This window comes from Cyprinus carpio, chromosome A13 (assembly GCF_018340385.1).
Source record: "Cyprinus carpio isolate SPL01 chromosome A13, ASM1834038v1, whole genome shotgun sequence".
Taxonomy (NCBI): Eukaryota; Metazoa; Chordata; class Actinopteri; order Cypriniformes; family Cyprinidae; genus Cyprinus; species Cyprinus carpio.
The window spans coordinates 21,153,258-21,175,958 of record NC_056584.1 but is presented as its reverse complement, the minus strand read 5'-3'; the positions used below and the strand labels follow the sequence as shown (position 1 = coordinate 21,175,958).

The 22,701-nt window shown below is 36.5% G+C and overlaps 2 protein-coding genes across 2 annotated transcripts in view; one reads left to right on the top strand and one right to left on the bottom strand.

Annotated features, from left to right (window-relative positions):
• Positions 1 to 2,287: 2,287 nt before the first annotated feature.
• Positions 2,288 to 5,292, bottom strand: LOC109112205 (glycoprotein hormone beta-5-like). Its single transcript, XM_042769635.1, has 4 exons — positions 5,000 to 5,292; positions 4,822 to 4,895; positions 3,800 to 3,998; positions 2,288 to 2,700 (listed from the first exon to the last, which is right to left on the bottom strand). Exons 2-4 carry the CDS (start codon positions 4,848 to 4,850, stop codon positions 2,509 to 2,511), a joined length of 420 nt encoding a protein of 139 aa, XP_042625569.1. The 5' UTR covers positions 4,851 to 4,895; positions 5,000 to 5,292; the 3' UTR covers positions 2,288 to 2,508.
• Positions 5,293 to 10,350: 5,058 nt separating this feature from the next.
• Positions 10,351 to 22,701, top strand: part of LOC109063916 — an 89,009-nt gene continuing 76,658 nt past the window's right edge. The window contains 22 exon segments of the mRNA XM_042769340.1: positions 10,351 to 11,564; positions 11,752 to 11,832; positions 13,833 to 13,894; positions 15,040 to 15,135; positions 15,439 to 15,516; positions 15,873 to 15,965; positions 16,137 to 16,333; positions 16,419 to 16,618; positions 16,752 to 16,852; positions 17,513 to 17,596; positions 18,888 to 19,001; positions 19,363 to 19,500; positions 19,727 to 19,891; positions 19,993 to 20,105; positions 20,242 to 20,410; positions 20,556 to 20,652; positions 20,780 to 20,979; positions 21,125 to 21,289; positions 21,466 to 21,603; positions 21,792 to 21,893; positions 22,108 to 22,288; positions 22,370 to 22,527. Coding sequence (XP_042625274.1) covers positions 11,561 to 11,564; positions 11,752 to 11,832; positions 13,833 to 13,894; positions 15,040 to 15,135; positions 15,439 to 15,516; positions 15,873 to 15,965; positions 16,137 to 16,333; positions 16,419 to 16,618; positions 16,752 to 16,852; positions 17,513 to 17,596; positions 18,888 to 19,001; positions 19,363 to 19,500; positions 19,727 to 19,891; positions 19,993 to 20,105; positions 20,242 to 20,410; positions 20,556 to 20,652; positions 20,780 to 20,979; positions 21,125 to 21,289; positions 21,466 to 21,603; positions 21,792 to 21,893; positions 22,108 to 22,288; positions 22,370 to 22,527 — 2,736 coding nt within the window. The 5' untranslated portion in view covers positions 10,351 to 11,560.

Genomic DNA, 22,701 nt, shown 5'->3' with positions numbered 1-22,701 from the left:
ATTCAGTTTAAGTTCTCATAATATTTTGGAAAAGCAACTTTATGGATAAAAATTAAAATGATCTGCATCTTCATCCCACTCTTGTGAAGAAACCATCACATTTACTGTACCTGAACATTTACCACGATTGTTTAAGATCATTTATATGGAAATACACTTACATTCAAAAGTTTGGGGTTGATTTTTTTTTTTATGTTTTTTAAATTAGTTTCTTATGCTCACCAAAGAAGCATTTATTTGATCAAAAGTACAGTAATATTGTAAAATATTATTGCAGTTTAAATAACTGTTTTCTACTTTTATATATTTTAAAAGGAAATTTATTCTTGTGGTGGCAAAGCTGAATTTTCAGCAGGCATTACTCCAGTCTTCAGTGTCACATGATCCTTTAGAAATCATATTATTATTCTATTTTTATTTTAAGTTTCAATTTATTTATATGGCACATATAAAGCAGCCACACGGCTGACCAAAGGGCTGTACAAAAATATTAAAAGAATATACAAATCAGCACAACTAAACAATTAAAACAGGGTCTCGACTCTCGCCCTAAAAATAAAGTAAATATAATAATAACACAAGAGAAACTTATTTATTTTTTCAGAAGCCAAGACCACAGCTGCCCTTATTTTAAGTACATCTTTGTCGCAATGACAAACAACATTTTTGTCACCCACTCTTGTGAAGAAACCACATTTATCTGAACAAAATCTGCACACATTTGTGATTGTGGAACTAAATGAAACTATATTAAACTGCTGGACCTAAATGTAATTTCCAGTGCAGAAACTGCTGAATTTGACCTCTGAGGCGTTACACACTGTGTTCATAATGGAAAAGGTAATAATGCATCTGCTACTCAATACAATGTTTTCTCATCATTTTCACATTAGTGAGGTTTTAAATAATTTATCATGCAGGGACTGCTGGGACATGCAAACTTACAGTAATGCAGCATTCAGAAAAATGAGTCGTCAGTGCTGCAGTATTCTGATGATGAGAAAACTAAAAATTATACATTATTCGTATGTGTGAGATCAGCAAATGTAAAGTAAAGACACTAAAGTTTAAATGGAGAAAAAGTTTGTCTGGTTGGCCTTAGATGGAAAGTTAAGAGCAGGTGGTAAATATGACTATAAATGGCATTACACTATGAGTCAGTGATTGAGATGAGAGCAGCACTGAGCAGGTGGTTGGACCCCCTAATGATTTCTTTAACACACATATGGACATGTGTCATAGTCATAAGACGTTTGCCTCTACCGTCTACAAAACAAACACACAACAAATCTCCTGACAAATGAGAAAAGCTAAATTTTAATTGGCTTTTGTTACCCATCATGCACTTTTGCCATCGGATTAAACAGTTGTTGTTGTTTTTAAATCGCAGCCTTTATTTACTGTATAATTAATCAAGGTAATTTATATGAAAATACTGAAACATACTTCTGTTCAAATGTTTGGGGTTAGTAAGATTTTTTGGTAGCACTGTATTTTACAGTCCTGTTCCTCATGTACATACTATGTACTTATTATAGTAATTACAATAACTATGTAATTAGGTACTAACCCTGAACCTACCCCTAAACCTAACCCACCCCATGTAGTTACCTTGTATTACCAGAACTTTCTTAACTGTAACTTACAACGTACCTACTGTAAAATAAAGTGCAACTGATTTTTTTTTAATTAATGAAGTCTCTTATGCTCACCAAACCTGCATTTATTTATTGAATAAAAATACAGTAAAAAAAAACTGTATTTTAGTTAAATATTATAACCGTTTTTACATTTAATATAGTTTAAAATGTGATTTATTCCTGTGATGGCAAAGTAGATTTCTCAGCAGCCATTACTCCTTATTTCTTTATTTATTTAGCTTATTTATTTATTTATTTATTTATTGTTTGCTCAAGAAACATTTCTCATTATTATCAGTGTTGAACAGTTTTGCTAATATTTTAATGGAAATTGCGCTAAAAAATTTTTAGGAAGTATTTGATAAATAGAAAGTTCAAAAGAACAATTAATTTGTAATAGATATCTTTGGTAACATTATTAATGTCTTTACTGTCACTTTTGATCAGTTTAATAATTTTTTAATGCAAGTGCATGAGGATTTGTAGGTTGTTGTTTTTTTTTTCAATTAAAAGAATGGCTTCACTTTTATGACATCATGAGCAATCCAGTTCTCTATTATAGATCAGTGGATAGAACTCAAAATGCTATATAATTTAATGACTTATAGCTATAAGATTTTTTTTTCAGGTTATGACAGAAGACCACAGATGTTTGCAGTTTTATTCAGTTTTGCTCGTTTCAGTTAAAAAGGGAGGAGGAAAATACAAAGATGAGAATGTAACAGACTACAGTGACCATTTGAAAGTAAAATCTCTCCCACATGTACATAGACATCAAACAGATTGTTTTTTTTTATTAATTATATTCCTGCAGTGCACATGCTCTTTGGTGTTTTAACCATAACTAAAGTTGAGGCCGATTTCTCCATCAGACCGAAGTGATGCATTCCGTGGTGCTGGTGAGACAAACCCCACAGTCACACCGGAGGGCTACTGGATATGTGTAGGACGGGTCCACATCTGCTGAGCAGTTTGGCAGCTGCACTGTCTCTAATCGAGTTTCATTATAAGTGCACACGCGCTGGTGTGACTCGATGAAGGGAGGGTCCAGGACTGGTTTCTGCAGTGATTGACAGGTGAAGAGAAGGGTGTGACTGATATCAGACTGATGTCATAATGTCAACTTTTCATCTGGACACTGATTTATTTTTAGATTTTAGACTGTGCACTTAAAAGCGTCTTTAAAGTTTAATATTTAATAATATACTGTAGAATCTTTAATTAAATATGTTGAATAATGTCTCAATGTCTGTTCCAACCCAAATAACATTTACTGAAAGTTAAATTTTGCCCCTGAAGGCAATTTATCTTAAAAAAATGAATGTTGTCCTGATCTGACCCTTAAAGCTGAATTGACCTAATGTAGTGAGGATGATGTATAAATATCCGGTTATATATTTGAGTTATAAAAAGTAGTTGATTTCGTTGTTAGCACATGAAACATATTTTTTAGTTTTGTTTTTTTTTCTGAGTGTACGCATAGAAAATAAATTGTCACTCTCCTTCAGATATGCTCTTATCGATTATTAAGAGCAGTAAATAATTTTTGTAAAACATTTATTGCAGAAAATATATACAAATCCAAAAATATCACAACCATTTTTCTCTTTTTTTCTGTTATTTTTTCCTTTTAATTTCCAGCAATCAGCACAAGAGCTTCTGCCTTTCTCTTAAAAGCACTAAAGGAAAAGCTGTTATTTTTTTTATTTTTTTTTTTCATTTTCGGAAAATTATTATTTGGGTCAAAGTGAGTTCTGTTCCCAAAGTGCCATTAACTGCTCTATGTGTAACATTTAAACACAATGTAAATGTATTTTGCAAATTGAATCTCTCTAATATAACTCTATAATATAATATCTTTGCATTTTTATGAAACAGTCAAAACTTTTTTTCTGCTTCAATTTGTATTAAAAGCAAAATCACCTTGTTTATTATTTATAATACTATATAATATACAGGATCTGGGGTTTATTATTTGATATATTAGAGAATTATAAAACCCTGTTAAATAATAGCAATGCATCAAAATTCATTTTCACTTTGACATTGTTTATCATATCATTTTAAATAAGCATTGATCACATTGCAGGTGTGCTGCAAAACCTCTTCTCTCTTTTTATGTGAGTATGTTTTTCATGGGCTGGTAACATAAGTCTTACTTCCCAGGTCTCACAGCGTCCCCAGCAGGCATCAGTGGTGATGTGCAGCCCACTGCATCCCGGCTTACGGGCCAGAAAGGTAAATTCTCTGACTGCACAGCCGATGAAACGCTTCAGGTTGAGTACAGAAGCCTTTGTATGAGCTCCACAACACAGCCAAACAGCCAGTGTCACACAGCATAGAGTTACAGGAGAGAGCCTAGCACACATACAGAAAGAGTGAGAGTAAATGATGAGGTTGTGTCTCAGATGAAAGATTAAATATTCAATACTCTGTAGGTTGCAAGAAATTAAGCAATTACTCTTGATTAATGTAACAAGTGTTTATATTCTGAGTTGTAATGATCCATTAAAACAGGGCTGTTTTTTTTTTACTTATATTAAAAGTTTTGTAAAATTTGTGTCATGCCTTCATCATGTACTGTACACTATCATTCAAAAGAGGTCAGCATGATTTTTTATATATTTATTATATATTTATTTGTATTTTGTTTTGGAAGAAATTAGTACTTTTATTCAGCAAGGATGCATTATATTGATCAAAATGACAGTATAAGTCAATTATAATCTTTACATAAGATTTCTATTTCAAATAAATTGTTATTTTGAACATTCTATTCATCAAAGAATCAAAAAAGTATCATATATGATAAACTATAGTTTGCACAGAAAAACTTCAATGTTTAAAGTTTCAGTGTTTTAAACACTGATGATAAGAATTGTTTCTTAAGCATCAAATCAGTATATTAGAATGATTTTATTAAAAGACAATTCTATATTAGAAGGATCATTCAGCTTTGCCATCACAGGAATAAACTGCATTTTAAAATATATTAAAATAGGAGAGTTATTTAAAATTGTAATATTTCACAATAAACAAATTACATTAAAAATCGTACAAACCCCAAAATTTTCAAGATTATGTATTTTCATTATTGTTTTACTTTTTTTTAAAGCTATAAACCATAAATATAATTTCCATAAAGTGCTGTAAAAAGGACTACAGTATGTAAGTTTCTCACCCCTGTGCTCCAGACCTCAAAGGAGCCATTGCTGATTCCAGTGATTGTGGATCTCAGTGGTTAAAAGCAGGTGTCTTTGTTTTTACAAAATAACAGTTATTAATCAAATAAAATACTAAATAAAACTTAAATCTCACTTATCTTCTATTTGTCTTAATTTCAGCAAGGTCAAAGATACCTGGATGGCAGATGCAACACAGCTAAACTCTCCAGAATCAGCAAGAAATCTCACTTCCAGTCCTGATATCACCTCTCCTGAAGTAGCTCTGACACAGAACTTGCACAAATCTGTAATTTATTAAAAACGGCACTGCCAACCCCACCTGAAACACACAAGGCTGTCTCTGTAACGCCAAGTGCATCCATCAGTAATAAAGAGATGTCACAAAAGACCAAAGACAAACAGGGAAGGAGCCGATGAGTCCATGTGTGTTGAGATTGAGCCAGCCCCTTGGGCTCTAAAACCTGTGCATGTCTTACCTTCTGCTCAGGTACATCAGCCGTACATCCATTAACTTAATAAAGAGAGGAAGAACCTCCTTTTGTTCAGAATCATCCAGATGGAAGAGAATGGTAAGCACCTCCAGCCTGTAATCCATGTATTCATTTATTCATCCATCCACCCTGTGGGCTGTGGTTAGTCCTGGTTCCAGAAAGAATACAAGGAGGTGTCGCGACAGGTTAAATGAGACGTCAGGCTCCAAACAGTTAGAGTTTAGACAGATACTTACCATGGTAACATGGTGGCAAAATCTAAGAAGTGATTTTCCCTAAAAGGTCTGATATAATTGACACCTGAGGGTGCAGGGTGTCAATTGTGCTGGCTTAATTTAATCAGAAAATCATTTTCTTTATTACATTTGGATTAAATAAATCTTTGGATTTCATGAATGACAAACGGGCATATTAGACTCATAACTATGCAGCCAAAACAGAATCCTAAAGACACGGACTGACCTGCATGAGGCCACTAAATTATAGGTAAATTATACATTTTTTTTTATTTTGTGTAGAAAACAATAGTAGAACAGAAACAAAACTTCTTGTAGAATAAAACAAACTCATATCATGCAGAATATCTATTAGCTGAAATGTACAAAGTATTATTTAGATTAAACAAATTGTGTTTAGTAAAGTTGAACAAACTTTTCTGAAATTATGCCACAGTGACGACTAGCGGTCAATTCGGGAGAGATTTGGTTAAGAGAACCGACATAATCACAAATCACTTGTCTCACTGTATAGTGAGTGTCTGAGTGATCAAGTTGTCCCACAATCTTTGTAATCAAATTTATATGTAAGTGTGCTGTAGGCAATATGTATGTAGGCACTGGCTGTTGTAATTTGGCGCCGCAATTATCTAAAGGACAAACTGGTTATAGCCTATGTAAATCTATAATAATGTTTTAAACAACGCTTGTGAAAAATATACGCAGCGACTAACTTTTAAAGTGCGGTTACATTTACTGTTTCTCTGCGAATTTTTGGGGGCGAATTAATTTCAATAGGAATAGGCCTACGTGCGATCCAGAATTTTGCCTAGGGGGGGGGGGGAATCTCCCCCACGCAGATTTCGCTCGTTTTCCTACGAAATTTTGCCTACTTGTATCCATCTAACATTTATCAGTACTGAAACTTTGTTGAAATCTATGTTAAAACCCACAGTAGCGTATACTGCTTGTTTGGAACTTGCGGTAACTTTTAGTAAGACCACGAACCCTGTTTTGACTTCCTTCGGAGTGGCTGAAGCGTTGGTGGGTGACCTGCACAAAACCCCTCATAATTCGCACCGTGGGGTTATTGATCTACAGAGGGGGTTAATAAAGGCTACTGGTTTGTGTGCTATGCACCTTTAGGTCCGCTCGCTGCCCTGAGTGGTCGTTATAATTAGAGACCCCCAAGGGGGCGTCGGGTTACACTCACTCACTGCGCCGCGCGGACGTTTCTCCCCGTGAGCTCAGCTGGGAGCGAGAGAGAATATACGAGCGTCAGTCTGCGCTACACGCAGTAATATGAACTCCCTAACGATTTGTATTTGTGCTTATTTTAGTTGACGACGGGAAACTTTCAGCACTGGTGCAATTGGACATTTAAGAGAGTTTCATACTTTGGCACACATGTAAGTAGAGTTCGAGTTCATCTGAACAGACCCATTGACAGATCTAAGGTCACTGAATAACGCATAACTCAAATTCAATCGTAATAACACCATGCTTATATTAATGTATTAATTGTTTATTGTTATGAATTTTCTTCTGAGAGTTTAAAACGTTATATGCATGCTATAATATAGCCTAAATACTTTTAAAAATAAATATAATACCACATTATAATAGACTATAAATGAATAGGCTTTCAGTTTAAAAGAGTAGCCTACTTTCGGGCTCAGATAAAGCCACGCAGTAGAATCGTATACTGTAGGCCTATGTGTTTGATAGTTGATATTGATAATGACGTGTGTTATGTTGTGTTCGAAGTGTAACACATGCCCGCGCCAGCGCTATTTTGGGCCGGTGGAGCGCGCAACGCCCCTCTCGCGCTCAAGAGGTCACGCTGTTTATTCTGGACCGTGTGCGGAACGTTTCTGCTGCCTTTGCATGTAACTATGAGAAAGACTCAGTTCAGCGGAAACTTATTTAATAATTCAAATGGTCAAAACACTATAACATAGGGTACACAATAACCCACTGGCATACCAAGTCAATGGCAAAGAATTGCATAGCGTATATATATTAATTACTACTAGTAGCTACACACACACACACACACACACACACACACACACACACAGTAATTGTGGAATATTTCATCCAAATTAGTCATGTTACTGTATAGTTCTGTCAATATCTGGAAAAGAGTTGCATAAAGAGCTTAATTCAAAATTTTAGTTGGTATACAGTTCTACACTCTGTCTGAATAAAGAACAGTTAATCATGCCCAGTGTTTTGTTCAACTGCAGTTTCAGACACTTCATTTCTTTGTCAGTGTTTTTGGAGTTTTCTGGTTAGGCATAGTGACATATGTTCCCATAAAAGATTTGTCTCTGCTCTGCGTAGGTGATTGTCCTGTGAGTGTTGTGTTCTGTACGTGTGAAATGCTTTAGATGCTGTTGTGGTCAGTCCATGTGGATGAAGTTTCCATGTAACTCTCTCAGTCACTGAGTGTGATTTGACTATGATCCCAGCACTCTGATTCAGAGATAATGCACAGATATGTTTAAACTCTGGGAATGTGTCTGGTCTGTGTTAATCCCTTCATTCCAAATTATTATGCCAGTATGTGCGCTCTCTTTCTCGCTCTGTTCATGTTCCTGTGATTCCAGCTCAGGATAGTACACATTCCTCCACCCCTCAGTTCTCTACCAGAGTCACGTTGTGCTGCAAGGACACACATTCACATGGTCACAGACTGATTGATGTGATGACATTTTGCCATGACTTTCTTGTTTTACTGTTTATTTGAGAAATTTGTGTTTATCTAACACTTATAATCTTTAATCATGTCTATAAATGTAATTATGCCTCAGATTCTGAAAAAAAAAAAAAAAAAAATGGCAGTTTTGACTCCCCAGAGGGTGCCATTGCTTTATTTGTCTATCCACAGGAATTTAAGTGTCATTGCTATTATGCAGTACATTCAGTATTTTCAATTTCCTCATCATAGGTGTCTTAATATAATGGATAAAATAATAAACTCATAGTTATTTCTGTTTCTATGACTTCTAATATGAAAAACCAGGTTTAAAAAAAATTATACTTTATACTTGAGAATATTGCTTTAAGTAGTACTCAGTTTATTTATTTTTCAACTGACACGTCCTCAAATTAAGCAGGAAAATACCATCATAAACAACCAGTATTAGCAGTGGAATTGTTATATTTCTGTAAGTCTAGTATACACTTTTATAGAAATGTTTCTTAAATTACAAAACAAGCACTTCCTAATGCTGCGTTCACACCAAACGCGAATAGAGCGTCAAATTCGCGTCTATCGCGTCTAGTTTGCCGCTTGAACATTTTGAATGCATTCGCGCGTCTAGAGCGAAATAGACGCGCGTAGAAAGCAAAAGTTGAAGCGAAATTGACGCGCGTCCGAGGCGAAATCCGCTTCTTGCGGGAGGGGCAAGTGCTAGGCGGTTTGTTTGTTTGTATGATGGCTGATGTTGATCGAGCATTCGAGGCTTTTCCACTTTTTCCTGCACACGTCCTCTGAATAAACACATTATCTTGTTAGCGAAAAGTAGGGGGAAAATACTTGTAAAAAACGATGGGAAGGCCGCGGGTCGATAAACATGTACGTGACTCAAAAGTTAAATGTGTATTTACAACACACTCTTCCAAGCGAGTTTCTTTTTATTCCTGTCTATAGAAATATGAACGTTTGTCATATAGCTCCGGGTGACTGCTCACTGACAATATCATTCGTTCCTCCATGATGAATGAGTGACTCCTGAGCAGGCTCCTGATTGGTTAACGCGGCGCGAATTGACGCCAAAGTTCAAATTTTTCAACTCGGGCGGCAGACGCGAATTCGCGTCAAACACATAAATGCACAAAAAGCACATTCGCGCGTACATTCGCTCAATTCGCGTCATTCGCGCGAACTAGACGCGCGAATGAGGCGAATTCGGGTCTACCGCGCCGCGCTAAACGCCTCATTCGCGCCGCGAGACCTCCAGACGCGCGTAAACGCGTCTTTACATTGACTTAACATTGAAATCATTCGCGCCAGACGCTTTATTCGCGTTTGGTGTGAACACAGCATAAAAGTTACAGAGTCAAAAAAGAAATGCATAACAGAAAGGACTCTTAATACACCCCAGGGTCAAAGGAATGTACACTATTAAAAATAAAGGTTCTTTATTGACATCTATACCCTATTTCCATAAAGAACATTTTACATCCATGGAAACTTTCCATTGAACACAATGGAAGATTTTCAAGTTTTTTTTTTTTTTTTATGTTCTTCACATTAAGAAAAAAAAAGGGTTTGTTGTAAGGTTCTTTTGGGGAATCAAAAATAGTTCTTCTATGGTATCACTGTGAAAACACCTTTATTCTTAAGAGTGTTAACCTGTCTCCTCCACAGATGCTGCAATGCCTCAGGTTGTTCTCAGCTGACCTGTCTCTGCAGGAACAATGACATCACAGAGGACATCTGAAGACCTGCCCGGAGAACGTGGCTCACTGCCACTGGACATCGATGATGTCCACATTCTACTGCAAGGTCAGATTGAAGGGTTTTTTTTTAAGCATAAAACTAAAATAAAATATTTCTCATATCTGATTTGGTGTCTCATTGTATAGGTTTGACAGTATCGAAATGTATATGTTGCAATTTTCAGTGGATTTGGATGATTCTATAAATTCATTCATTCATTCAAAAATCTTTCTTCATCTGTTTATTCAAAAGCAGATTAAAGTGATTTATTGGCGATGCCAAACGATATGGTTTAAAAATCTCTCTCTCTATCTCTCTCACACGTACATACACCCAAACATGCTGTGATATTAAATCAATGACTTGAATAAGTCATAAATAATGCATGGTCACATGTTTTTCTGATTGTTTGGTAACAGATAGATATAATTAAAGTTCTGTTGCCCTGAGTCATGAAGAGTTGCACAAAAGTGTTTTTCTAGAATGCAGGGTGTGGGTAAATCAAATGTTTTTTTAATCCACAAAATTCTTTGCTGTCTCTTTTGTAGTGTCTTTGTTGTTGTTTTGAGAGTAAAGTAATGTGGATGTGTAGATAAGATTTCTTAAAGGAATAGTTCACCCAAAAATTAAAACTTGGAAACTTTACTAACCTCTGGCCGTCCTAGATGAGGATGAGTTTGTTTCTTCATCGGAACAGATTTGGAGAAATTTAGCATTATATCACTTTCTCACCAATGGATCCTTTGCATTGAATGGGTGCCATCAGAATGACAGTTCAAACACCTCATAAATACATCACAGTAATCCACAAGTAAAACACACAACTCCAGTCCATCAGTAACTTTTCTACAAATTTTCAATTTTTAAGTGAACTATTCCTTTAATGAACACAATTTAGGCAATAATTAAGGCAAGATTGCTTCTGAAAAGACATAATTGTTCATGAGGGGTTGATCACTTGACAATAACATATGTTTTTGTCAATATGTTTTAATGTGTTTTCAGGCTGTTTGTTTTGTCATTTTGAAATCATTGGGAAAAAATGACATTATGAATTGGGTAATATTTCTCTCTGTCAGAGTTCTGAAAGGGAACTAAAAAAGTCAGTGGAAATTACTAAAAACTGATAGCAGGTGAAATTGTGTTGCACAATATTTGTTCCATGTCTCAAGAATCAGTGAATAATTAATGTCTTAACATGTTGATCACTGCGGAGCCCTGGGGATACAGCAGAACTGCATTAGAAGGAGCGTTAGTCAGCACCTGTGTGGACATGCTGTGTGTGCTTCTTTAGGCATATGTAAAAGGCAGAGCTTTTTTTTAAACCTGCTATACTGGCACGTGATCCTGAATTACTTCGCTAAAGGTTACCAGGCAAGGTGTGCTATGTGTTTACAGTAGATTTCAGTTCTACAGCTGACGCATTTTCTTCAGTATTTCAATGCGGGAGATTTGCGTTGCTTTGCTGTATTGCAAGATGAGGTTGGTTTCTGAAACATTTCTGTTGTTGCACACTTCAACATGCAACAACTGATAATAACACAGGGAATTCTGGAATAGCAAATCTGCTGACAGCAGCATGGGTGAGTTTGTAGTTGGCTTGAAATAAGTAAAAAATATTTTTGTTCCTCTATTGCAAAATGCTGTTTAAACATAGATCAGACAGTGTGCAATAATTAAAATAACATTTTTTAACTGACATTAATATTATTCTATTATGCACACATGAACATCATTGTGCAACCACCACTCTTGATGTCTCCTTAAAAGACAACAAAAAGAAGTTACCTCATTTGGTCAGGATTGAACACCAATCTGAAAGGTCTCATAAGAAGAAACATGGGTCACAAGGTAAAGTGCACATAATTTATATATATATATATATATATATATAAATAGTTTTTAAGTGTTCGATATTGGCTGTATGTCTTGAAAGAGTTCTTTAAGATTGCAGTAATCATGGAGCTTTCAGTTATAGTAGTGTGTTTGATTTTACTTCACTAATACTATGAATCATTATCAAAGTCATTTGTTCATCATGTCTGTCCCACCTGAATGAAGTGTCAGCAAAAGCTGTCATCCATGTTATGTGTCTTTTCTTTTTTATCTCCTCTTTTTATTTCCCCTCCCTCTGTTGTTCTCTCAAAGGGAGGTGTTGTCTCCCAAAACACATTAGACCATACGATATGAACTTTGTCCAGTTGAAACATTCCAGTCTTTTCTGTCATTGTGTTTCTGTAACGTTCATTTAATGTAAGTTACCAGTAAAGGGGAGTTTTCACTGGGAGGATTTCATCTTTTTCAAATCTTTCTTTCTGATCAACACCTTGGCTAATGATTCAGTTTTTGAGTTTTTCCCTCGCTGCACTTGCCTCACTCATATCTTTTGGCTTCTTTCATTGTTGTCTTTTAGTTACGAGTAATTTTTTTGGACTAGGTCTCTGGTGGGTTACCTCAGTTACCTGATCCATGTGTCAGTTTCTGTTTTGCTTAACAGCAACACTAGCGACATGCAGTTTGATTTTTTTTAAACTACAGATGGATGGCATTAATAAATGTCATTAATTACATTTGACTGAAACACATCAGAGTGGTAAAATTAATTATATAAACAAATGTTAATTAGTTATTTTTACTTTCACAAGATGGTTACCTTTGTTGTGGGTCTTTTTTTTTGTACCTGTTGTGTAACAAAACAGTATTATGTATTGTTTAGTTCCTCAGTGCTTGACAAATCACTTTCTGGGGTAAAATGACCCTGGGTTAACAGTGTCAAGTGTAAAAGTGCATTAGTATTTGATAGCTGAACTTTAAATAAATCCCTAGAAAACTTAGTGTGGGTGTCAGCTGATAACTTTAACCATTTCAAAGCGTCCTCTCATCCTGTGTTGCTGATACACGGGTGTGTGAACAGTGATTGTCAAACCCTTCCAGTCCTGTCAAGGAATCTATTCAAACACACATTCTCTCGTTCTCTCACATCTTTGAGACATTATCCTGACAACTGACCTGAGAGTCTTGTTCATAGTGAGTGTGGCCATGTTTAGCAGTTAATGAGGGAGAGCTCTTTTAGAATCACCGCAGGCTGGCAGTCAGATTCATCTTAAGGGTTTTGCCGAAACAGGGGTTAAAGATTTCACATGTTCGTTTGAGAAGAGAGTTGTCAACACTGAGAAAACTGTATTGGTAAAAGCTGTTCTGTGTAGACTTGGTCATATTGTGAGAGATTTTAGTGTCCTTGTTCAAGAAGAAGAATGGAAGAAGTTGATTTTGAGAGCTTGGAGGAGAAAGATATTCTTCACACAGCCGATGAGCTCATTGACTTTGTGGAACTTTATAACGGTAAACATAAATGGAACTCTATTTGATGTGACTGCTACTTTTAGGTCTGCATTGTGTTTCATGTGGAGCACACACAAATTATTTAGCAGTTGGTACGAATGAATGCATGAATGAATTTGCTCTCAGACAGATGTTTATTTTTCTTTTCCCATTGTTTAAATTCATGTTATTCTTCTACAGATTAAAACATGTTATTTAAATGTAATTTAACTGGGGTAAAAGATATTGGGTTAAAAGGTACACATTTTTTGTAATAAAATTGGCAAAGACAAACCTGACTAGTGTCATTATACACTCCAAAATGTTATCGTTGGTTGAATACAAATGCACCTGTTTCTTGCTCATGCATTTATTAGATCTATTCTTAGACATTGTTTGAATTGAACTGAACACGGCACATAGTGATTCACTCCTGCAGATCATGTGTGTGTAATTATATGAGGTGTGTTCCCTCATTATATTTCTACATGCTGGTTTTCATGACGTTCTCCTGTCTGTTTTGCCTTCAGTTGAGCAGGAGCAAATTCAGAAGAGAACCTTCACCAACTGGATCAATGCCCAGCTGTCCAAGGTGAGGGTCAAAGTTCAAAAGCTCCTAAACCTGACTTAGAAAAGCTATATCAGTGATGTTGTGTTTATTTGAATCATCATAAACTTCACTTGTATCATTTTTAATCATGTGTATTTAGAGTAAATAACAATGACATTAGAATCTGCAACTAAATTACAGATAAATGAAGGACATGGAGAGAATTTTTTTTTTGGTAGAGGTCATTCCTGTAGGTTCTCCAATAGCAGAGAGGGAATCAGGGGTGGGCAGGGTGTAAATATAATCTTTTTAGACATGGACCAGAAAGACAGACAGCAACAGGAGTTGTTTAGCACACACACTCGTGAACACACATATTCACACCCACAGCTACTTATAAAGTGCAAATGACACAATCAGTTTGTCGTGGCTTGATGTCTTACATGCATGAGCAGAGGACGGATAAGAGGTGTTATTCTAGATAATTTGTTATGCTCTTCTCTCCGTCTCCCCAGCAAACACTTACTAATGCCTGGAGCTCTCAGTTTCATATAAAGGTTTTTTACCGGATGAGTTCACACAAGCTTGTGTGATTTGTCCTCTAGACATGTCTGAAAATCTGCTATGAGCACATTGACTTCTATTACCAAACACAAGTGTAAATGGAAACTAAGCAATAGTTACGATGTAGCAAAGCAATGTACTATAAAATTTTACACACACACACACACAAAAAGTTTTGGGTAGATTTGATTAATTGTAATTGAATACAACAAAACAAAATCCAAACTTTAATTTTTTCTTAACTTTGAGGGGAGATATGCTGATGGATATATTTTTTTTTATTTTATTTTTTTAATTCTGTTGCTATCTAAACCAGGGGTGTCAAACTCAATTCCTGGAGGGCCGTAGCCCTGTAGAATTTAGATTCAACCCTAATGAAATACACCTGATCCAACTAATCAAGTCCTTCAGGCTTATTCAGAAACTACATGCCATGGTTATGTGTGTTGGAGCAAGGTTGGAACAAAAATCTGCAGGGCCCCGGCCCTCCAGGAATTGAGTTTGACGCCCCTGATCTAAACAAAGATGTAGAACCCAGTGAGCCCCTGTATGGTTTAGGTATGAATTTATATACCATGTGCATTTTGGTGTTTAATATGTGATATTTTATTTTGCTTTCTCAGAGGAGTCCTCCAGTTGCAGTGGTGGATCTTTTCAGTGAATTCAGAGATGGAAGTAGACTATTGGACCTGCTGGAGGTGTTGAGTGGTCAGAGAATGGTAAGTGTCTGATTCATAATTGGTCAACACATTTTTCAATAACATATGCTGATATCTAGAGAACAAAGTGGCCATTGCCCAATAAACATACACATCTATACCTATACGCCTATAATACAATAAAATGTAATGTGAGATTTATGATAAGAGATTAATATTTATTTTGCACAATTATACTCCATATCTGTTCAAAAATGTTTAAAAACACTATCCATTCACTAGGTTATTGTTTGATTTGGAACCATTCTATTTAAAAAACAATAGCAGTTATTTTGCGATAACCACAACCTACCTTCATTTCAGAGCCGTGAGAAAGGAAGGGGGACATTTCAGCACAGAACAAACATTGAGAAATGTCTAGCATTCCTTAAGAGGAAATCGGTAAGATGCACCAGCAGTGGCCACAGTGAAAAATACTCATGAAAATGTATCAACACAAGAGAGCAACACATTAATGGATCTACTCAATTCTTGATTTTTTTATTTCCCCCACAGGAGAAGGTTTTCAACTTGATTTAACTGTGTGCAATCAATTTAAATTTGTAAAACAGATGTTAATCCATTTGTGTTGGAACTGCAGTAATGATTTTTGTTTGTTTGGAGAGGGGATTTTCTGTACTGAGCATGCATGTGTTTTTTTTTATTTTATTATTATTATTTTTTTTTGGAAGAGTAGGAGCATGTGTATAGGCTGAGGACAGGCAATCTGTTACTTTATCAACATCTTTGTCCTGCAGATCAAACTGGTCAACATCAATGTCTCAGACATTATGGACGGGAAGCATTCCATCATTCTGGGTCTCATCTGGACCATCATCATGCACTTTCATGTAAGTTTACTGTCTCAGTCTAATAAAAGACATGATACAGATAATATCAACCCCTATACTCCAGAAATCCTAATAAAGTGCACTAATATAAAATGTACTTTGAATATACTAAACTGAGAAGATTGATTGTCATTTTTGTGATTTTTCTGATGGGTATTTTACATTGTTTAGATTGAAGAGTTGGCCAGCACATTGAACTTCAGCTCTCGTCAGTCATCTCTGGATTCACTGGCGAGTTTGGACACTCGTTCGACCAGCAGCAGTGCCCGCAGCAGTCCAGTGCCGCCCCGTGGTTCACCCCTGCACACCCGTTTCCGCATATCTGCCAAGAAAGCCCTGCTGCTGTGGGTCAGAGAGCAGTGCCAGAGGTGAGGATCAACCTGCTAGAAGGGATTCTCAGAAACAGTGAGATTCTGCTCTATACAACCCAATTCTTTTTGCATCTTTTCTCAGGGCTGGTTGCACCCTGAATGTGAAGGATTTTAAGGAGAGCTGGAGGAGTGGTGTAGTGTTTTTGGCGATACTTCATGCTCTTAGACCGAATATAGTGGACCTAACCAGAGCCCGAACAAGAACGAACAGACAGAACCTGGAGGAAGCCTTCCACATTGCTGAAAGAGAACTCCACATCCCCAGACTACTAGATCCAGCCGGTAAGTGTGTGTTTGTGCCATGCAAATATATGCTGTGTTGTTTTGTTGCATGTTTGCAATAAGCAGTGATAATTTTAGGCTTTTGTTTTTCTATATGACCTAATCATAGAAGAATGGTGTATTTGTATTTCAGATGTTGATGTTAGGGATCCTGATGAAAAATCTATTATGACTTATGTTGCTCAGTTCCTGCAGTACTCTAAAGATACTTCTGTTTCTGATGAGGAAATGCAGGTTAGCCACACACACACACACACACACACACACACACACACACACACACACACACACACAAAAGTGCACACTTTTCTCATTTACTTTTTTTTTTTTTTTTTTCTCGCTGTTTACCCTGAATCTGGTCTTTTACAGATACATTTTGCCATTTTAATATTTTAATAAAAACAATGTTTTCAATTTTCAGTACTTAATGTTATTAATGAGCACTATCCTAATTCCACGTCCTAAGCATGAAAATAAAGGAATTGTTCAAGTAAAAATTAAAGATCTGTCATAGTTTATTCACTCTCTTGTTCCAGCTATTTTTTGAACTGTTCCTTTAAGTGATGTTACTAGGCCATCATGATTAATCAAAATAAAACCAAAATTACAATAAAGCTTTTTTTTAATCACATTTTTAATTAAAGTACAAATTTTCTTCAGTTCAATTTCTTTTGGAAATTTTCCACTAAGCATGCAACCTTAGGTTTTACTATATTTGTGTGTATTGTTTTTTTTTAATATTCACCAAGCATAATATTTCAAAACAAGTACACAAGGACAGTATTCCTCCAACAAATCGAAATGCTCTAGTGACTATTTATGCTCTCGCATCTCTTTTTCTCTTCTTCCTCTGTTTATTTTTCTTTCTTTTTTTCTCTCTCTATGGTGGTTTAGTATCTCACTCCTCCTCAGCGCCTCTCTCCTGTCAATCTGCCATCAGACTTTACTCCTTCTATAGCTGCGTCACCTTTAAGACAGGTAATTCTATCTATCTGTCTATCTCTCTCTTAGTTTTACAGTAGCTGCTAGATTCATTAACTGCTTCTTCTCTTTTAATTTGGTAAAGGTGCATTAGTTTTTGTTATCATTTTGTTACCAGGATTATTCATGAATGTCTATGTAAGGTTCATTTGGACTTGACTGGCTTGTTGTTTAATCCTAAACCAATGTGTAAATGCAGTATGTACTGTACACTCTCAAAAAAGGTACAAAAGCTGTCACTGGAGCAGTACCTTTTCAAAAGTTAAATGTTTCTACCTTAAAAGTAAATGGTAGTACCTAAAGTGTACATATTAGTACCTAAATGGTACATATTAGTACCCATGTTGACTGAGGAGTTTTTATTTATTTATTTTTTTTACTGTGGTCCACTTCTCTGATCAGGCTCACCTGTTATTGCCCTGTCCAATCAAATCAGGCCCTCCCAAATCACCTGAGACAGCTAGAGCAGCTGCCCCTGGGGTAAAATATCAACCCTGTCCCCTTTTAAGATGGCCTGTATGATGCTCAGTAACTACTAGTGTCTTGCATGTATAAACATGCTAATAACTGTAAACTCAATTATGAGGATAACTCCAGAAATTACAGAGCTAATTCATTAAAACCAGACATTATAGAGATAATCCACGCAATTAAAGATAATTTAATTAATAAAGCAGATCTTTCTGTTGCTGTCAAAATCACATACTCTTTGAGTCTGAGTAGGTACGTTTGAATAAGTAATGAAAAAAGCATGTTCTATAACATTAATCCATGTTGGCATGTGTCATGTGACCTACAGTACCGGCATCCGTTGCATTGCTTAGTATAGGGGTATCAAACTCATGCTGCATTCACGCCATGTTGTAATTACTGTGAATTCGAGAAGACAACACGTGGCATTCTACTTGGAGCTGTTCACACCCTTGGACTTGATAGTGTGATAGTTCCGAGTCCGAGTCCAAGGGTTCCTAAACATAGCACCTAATGAATCTGAGGTGGTCAGGGTGTACACGTTGTAGCTCTCAGACGAGGACGTGAATGCTTTTTACAAGTTGGTATCTCGTAATCACGGTAATTATGATATGGTATGAATGCACCTTCAATTCATGGATATTATTTTATTTCACCTACTATTTTATGAAAACTGTGCATTCTGACATACTACTCTTTACACATAATGATTTTATATTAGTATACAGTATGGCATTATGCAATTACAAATGAAGCCAAACAATTATTTTTTGTTTGTTTGTTTGTTGATCTTTTCTTTTTGTTCCTCTCTGTCTAGACCTCAGCCAATCAGAAGGCTCAGGAGGTCACATGCTGGTTGGATCAGGCCTATCAGGAGCTGATAGAGGGGTGGGACTCCACTGAAGGAGAGAGCTATGCTGAGAGATACCAAGTAAGACCTAAATTTTCATTTTTCGATATAATCTTATTTTAATGAAAAAAAGTCCACCCTGCTGAATGACTCAAGATGCACTAAAGTTGTTCTGGGAAATACATGATTTAATTTGAGGGAAGAACATTTATTTATTTATTTGCAAATAATGTAACACATTTTTTGTTCCAGAAAAATATTTTATTCCAGTTCTTTTAAATCTATATAATTTATCGAATATGTTGAGATGCTGAATAATGATATCTTAGAAACGAAATGAACATTTTTAGATTTGCACCGGTTTGGTTGTACATGATTATTTGCTATTGTTGTTCACTAATGCATTAATATTTGCATTAATATTTATATGATTTTGTTTCAGGTCTTCCACACCTTCATTGTGTCCTTTAATGAACAGCGGCGGCCCGTAATGCCGTTACTAACAGCGATGAAGAGGACTCCTCATCTCAGTGCAGAGCAGAAAGCTCTCAGACGAGCCTGGGATGCTCTCGCTGAGAAGGTCAGAGGTCACTGCCTCACATAAACTTTCTCAGTTGTGTTAGGTTTTTTTATATTTGATGGGCTTTGTTAATCTATTGTGAGTACTCGATTTTGTGCTGCATTCATCAGACTCATTAGAAAAACATTCTGAATGCATGTCATCTAAATGGATGCAGTTTCGTCCTTGTGTATAGAAATTCATACAGTAGTATGCTAATTTGCACTTATATATGTGTCTGTGGTAGCTGCGTGAGTATAAAACAGAGCTGAACCTGAGTCTCCCATCCCCACTGGACACCGTAGGCTGCTGGTTATTGCGTATTGAAGAGGTTTTATCTGCTGAAGAGGGTGAGCCAATAGATCATGCCCGAGCCGCAGAGGAGGCCCGAGAGAAACTCGAGCTGCTAAAGGTTTGAATGACTTCCTTACGTTAATTTTATTATGCCTATAGAGTCGTTCAGTCATGAAAATGTAAGTAATGTCACATTTCTGCCTGTGGGTTTATCTGCAGGTGTGTTTGGAGGAGATGCCACATCATATCAAGAGGTTTAATATGTTTCAAAACACAAATGAGTTTGGAGAGACTCTGGTGCCGGCAGACAAGATGGAAGAGATGAAGAGACGGTGAGTTTGGTTGCGTAATCAGACATGAGTCCGATTGCAAATGAAACAGCATCACTTTTAATTGCAGTATTGCTGTTCCCATTTCATAAAACGCAGCAAACTATTTAATTGTTTTGTGTATGCATCCATTTTCCAGGTTCACCGGTGTTCGTGTAACAGCTAAATATCATGGTATTAAGCTGGAGTACCGCGAGTGCAGATACACAGTGTTGGACCTGCTGAATCAACTCAACATTAAACTGCGATCTTGGAAAAGAGCCTACATTTCGCAGGAGGCAGTTCGTGTGCTAATGCAGGACTGGAATGTGAGTGAGAATTTTAGTGAAGTCAAATAAAGTGTCAGAATGGGAAAAATATATCTGCTCCTGGGCATTGCTTGGCAATTAAAATTAAACATTAAACTCTGAAATTGTGGATGCTTTAAGCTTTGATCATAATGAATGTTTTTAGGAGACTGTGAACAAACAGGAACTGACTTCTTTGCTGGATGGAGCCCTCCATAGACTCAAACTAATTGCCAACAAATACACCAGCAAGGCTGCCTTGGGTAATGCAAAGGAACTGTGTGCATGCTCCTAAATGACTATTAAATTACAGTATTTATAAGTACTAAACTGCAATAAAAACTGTACATGTATGAAGAACTGTAAAACTGTAACAAATGTCTGCTTCAGCTGGAGACTCGACTCAGGTAAATCATCAGGTGGCTGATCTGGAAGCAGATGTGACAGTGACTCTGGAGGGTGTACGGATGGTGAGGGGTACTATGGGCCGTGTTTTGGCAGCATGGGACTCTTATAGTGATGTCTACACCTCACTGCACGCATGGCTGGAGCAGGGTCCACATGGCCAGCGACACAGGCAGAGAACAGAGGTGAACAAACACATGTATAGAGAAAACTGAATTGACTATGTTATTGAAGTTACTGTCAATCTATGCACTGGGTAGACAAAACTCAAATATTTTTAATGGCTGTTTTTTTTTGGAATGTAAACATGTCCTCCCTTTGGTTTCCTAGGTGACATTATCACTAATGTCAGAGTGGAGTTCTCGCCAAGCCCACCTGAACGAGGTGGCCAACTACTTGACAGAGGTCACAGACCCACAGACTAGCCGCACTATTTCAGATGAACTCTGCAAGATAAATCTGCTCTGGGCTGACTTTGCCAAAACAGCGCAGTTTGTAAGTTACCCATCATGTTCAAACTTTGTTACACCATGTGCAAACATAATCATAAAATAAATTATTAAAAAACGTGTGCTTATACATTACAATATATTGATTTGTCTAATTGCATTGGACAGAGATATAAAATAGACTGGTTTTTGTAGTATTTTGAAGCAAGTTGTATATTTCAGTCTTTAGCTGAGGAACCCAGTGCTGGCCCATCTAGTGCTCAGACAGTTCAGTCTCTGATAAGGGAGGCCACTCAGTTACTGAAAGAACCTGTGGAGGTGGTTTCTGGATCACTACGTATTTACACAAAGAGACTACAGGTATGCAGTGTGTGCACATAGATTTATGTGCACATTCACACATACATAAATAAACAAACACAATATATACTTCATATTCCCTGCTTTTTTATAAGTAGACATTTGTGTGTTTTTTTGCTTTGTCTTTTTGTTTTCTAAATTTAAGAATAGACCAAGTAGATTTAACTTCAAATTGTTATTTCTTCCAGCTTGTGATAACGAAAATAAAGGATGTGGATCTAGAAGCCCTCTCGCCATCTCTAGACTGCTCCGCAGAAACCCTGTGCAAACTTAAGCAAGCTATTCCTGAAGTAAGCAAACACATTGCTTTGGTTGGCCCTTTAGGTCTTCATATGCATTGTTACTTTTCTTGCCTTTGTGTATACGATCAAATTATATAATATCATATTAGCAGAATGTCACGTTTTTAAAATCTAAAACTAACAATGATCTTTACTGATGCCTGTATGCAGTTCTGCATTTTTCATTCATTTTTGCATGTTTTTTTTGTGTGTATATATCTAGGTCTTGCAGACACTGTGTGAGGCAGAGCAGGTGTGTGATGAGCTGTGCGTGAGTGTGAGCGGGTTGGACGGGCGTCTTGCTGAACTGTTAAACTGGGAGGTGGAAGCCAGAGAGTTGTATCAGCTCCTGAAGGAGATATCACAAAAGCAGAGGAGAGGGCAAGACCCCAGAGCACGGGTGAGTATCTACAAGCACCGCAAAATATTCATGCATCACTTTACTTAGCTGATTTGGAATAAAGGGCTCTTTTCTTTCCCTGTAGCTGTTGATTTCAAGGGTCTACAGTTAGAAGGTCAGGTGGTTATGGAGGAACAGGATCTGCAGGTGATGGTCATGAATAGTCAAAAGACTTCACCACTGCAGTATCTAATCGCATCCACCATGCAGGACAGAGTCCGCACTGCTGTTGAAAAGTCACAGGTCTGTCGACTGCTTTTAGATTAACAACACCTTTAAAACAGCATAATTCCACATATAATATTAGTTTAAATGAATGAATTAAAAAAAGTTAATGTATAGCATCTAAAGCGTTATTTTCCTTTAATTCCTAGGAATGAGTAACCTTGTTTCAGAATTGAATGCAAATGAATTATG

What these genes read in the sequence shown, in the direction of transcription:
- LOC109112205 (XM_042769635.1), bottom strand. Translation starts at nt 4,850, where the DNA reads ATGGCTCCTTTGAGGTCTGGAGCACAGGG. An exon ending in TTGAGGTCTGGAGCACAGGG is followed by an intron (nt 3,999 to 4,821) that starts GTGAGAAACTTA and finishes TATGTGTGCTAG; the next exon opens with GCTCTCTCCTGTAACTCTAT. An exon ending in GACGCTGTGAGACCTGGGAA is followed by an intron (nt 2,701 to 3,799) that starts GTAAGACTTATG and finishes CAATCACTGCAG; the next exon opens with AAACCAGTCCTGGACCCTCC.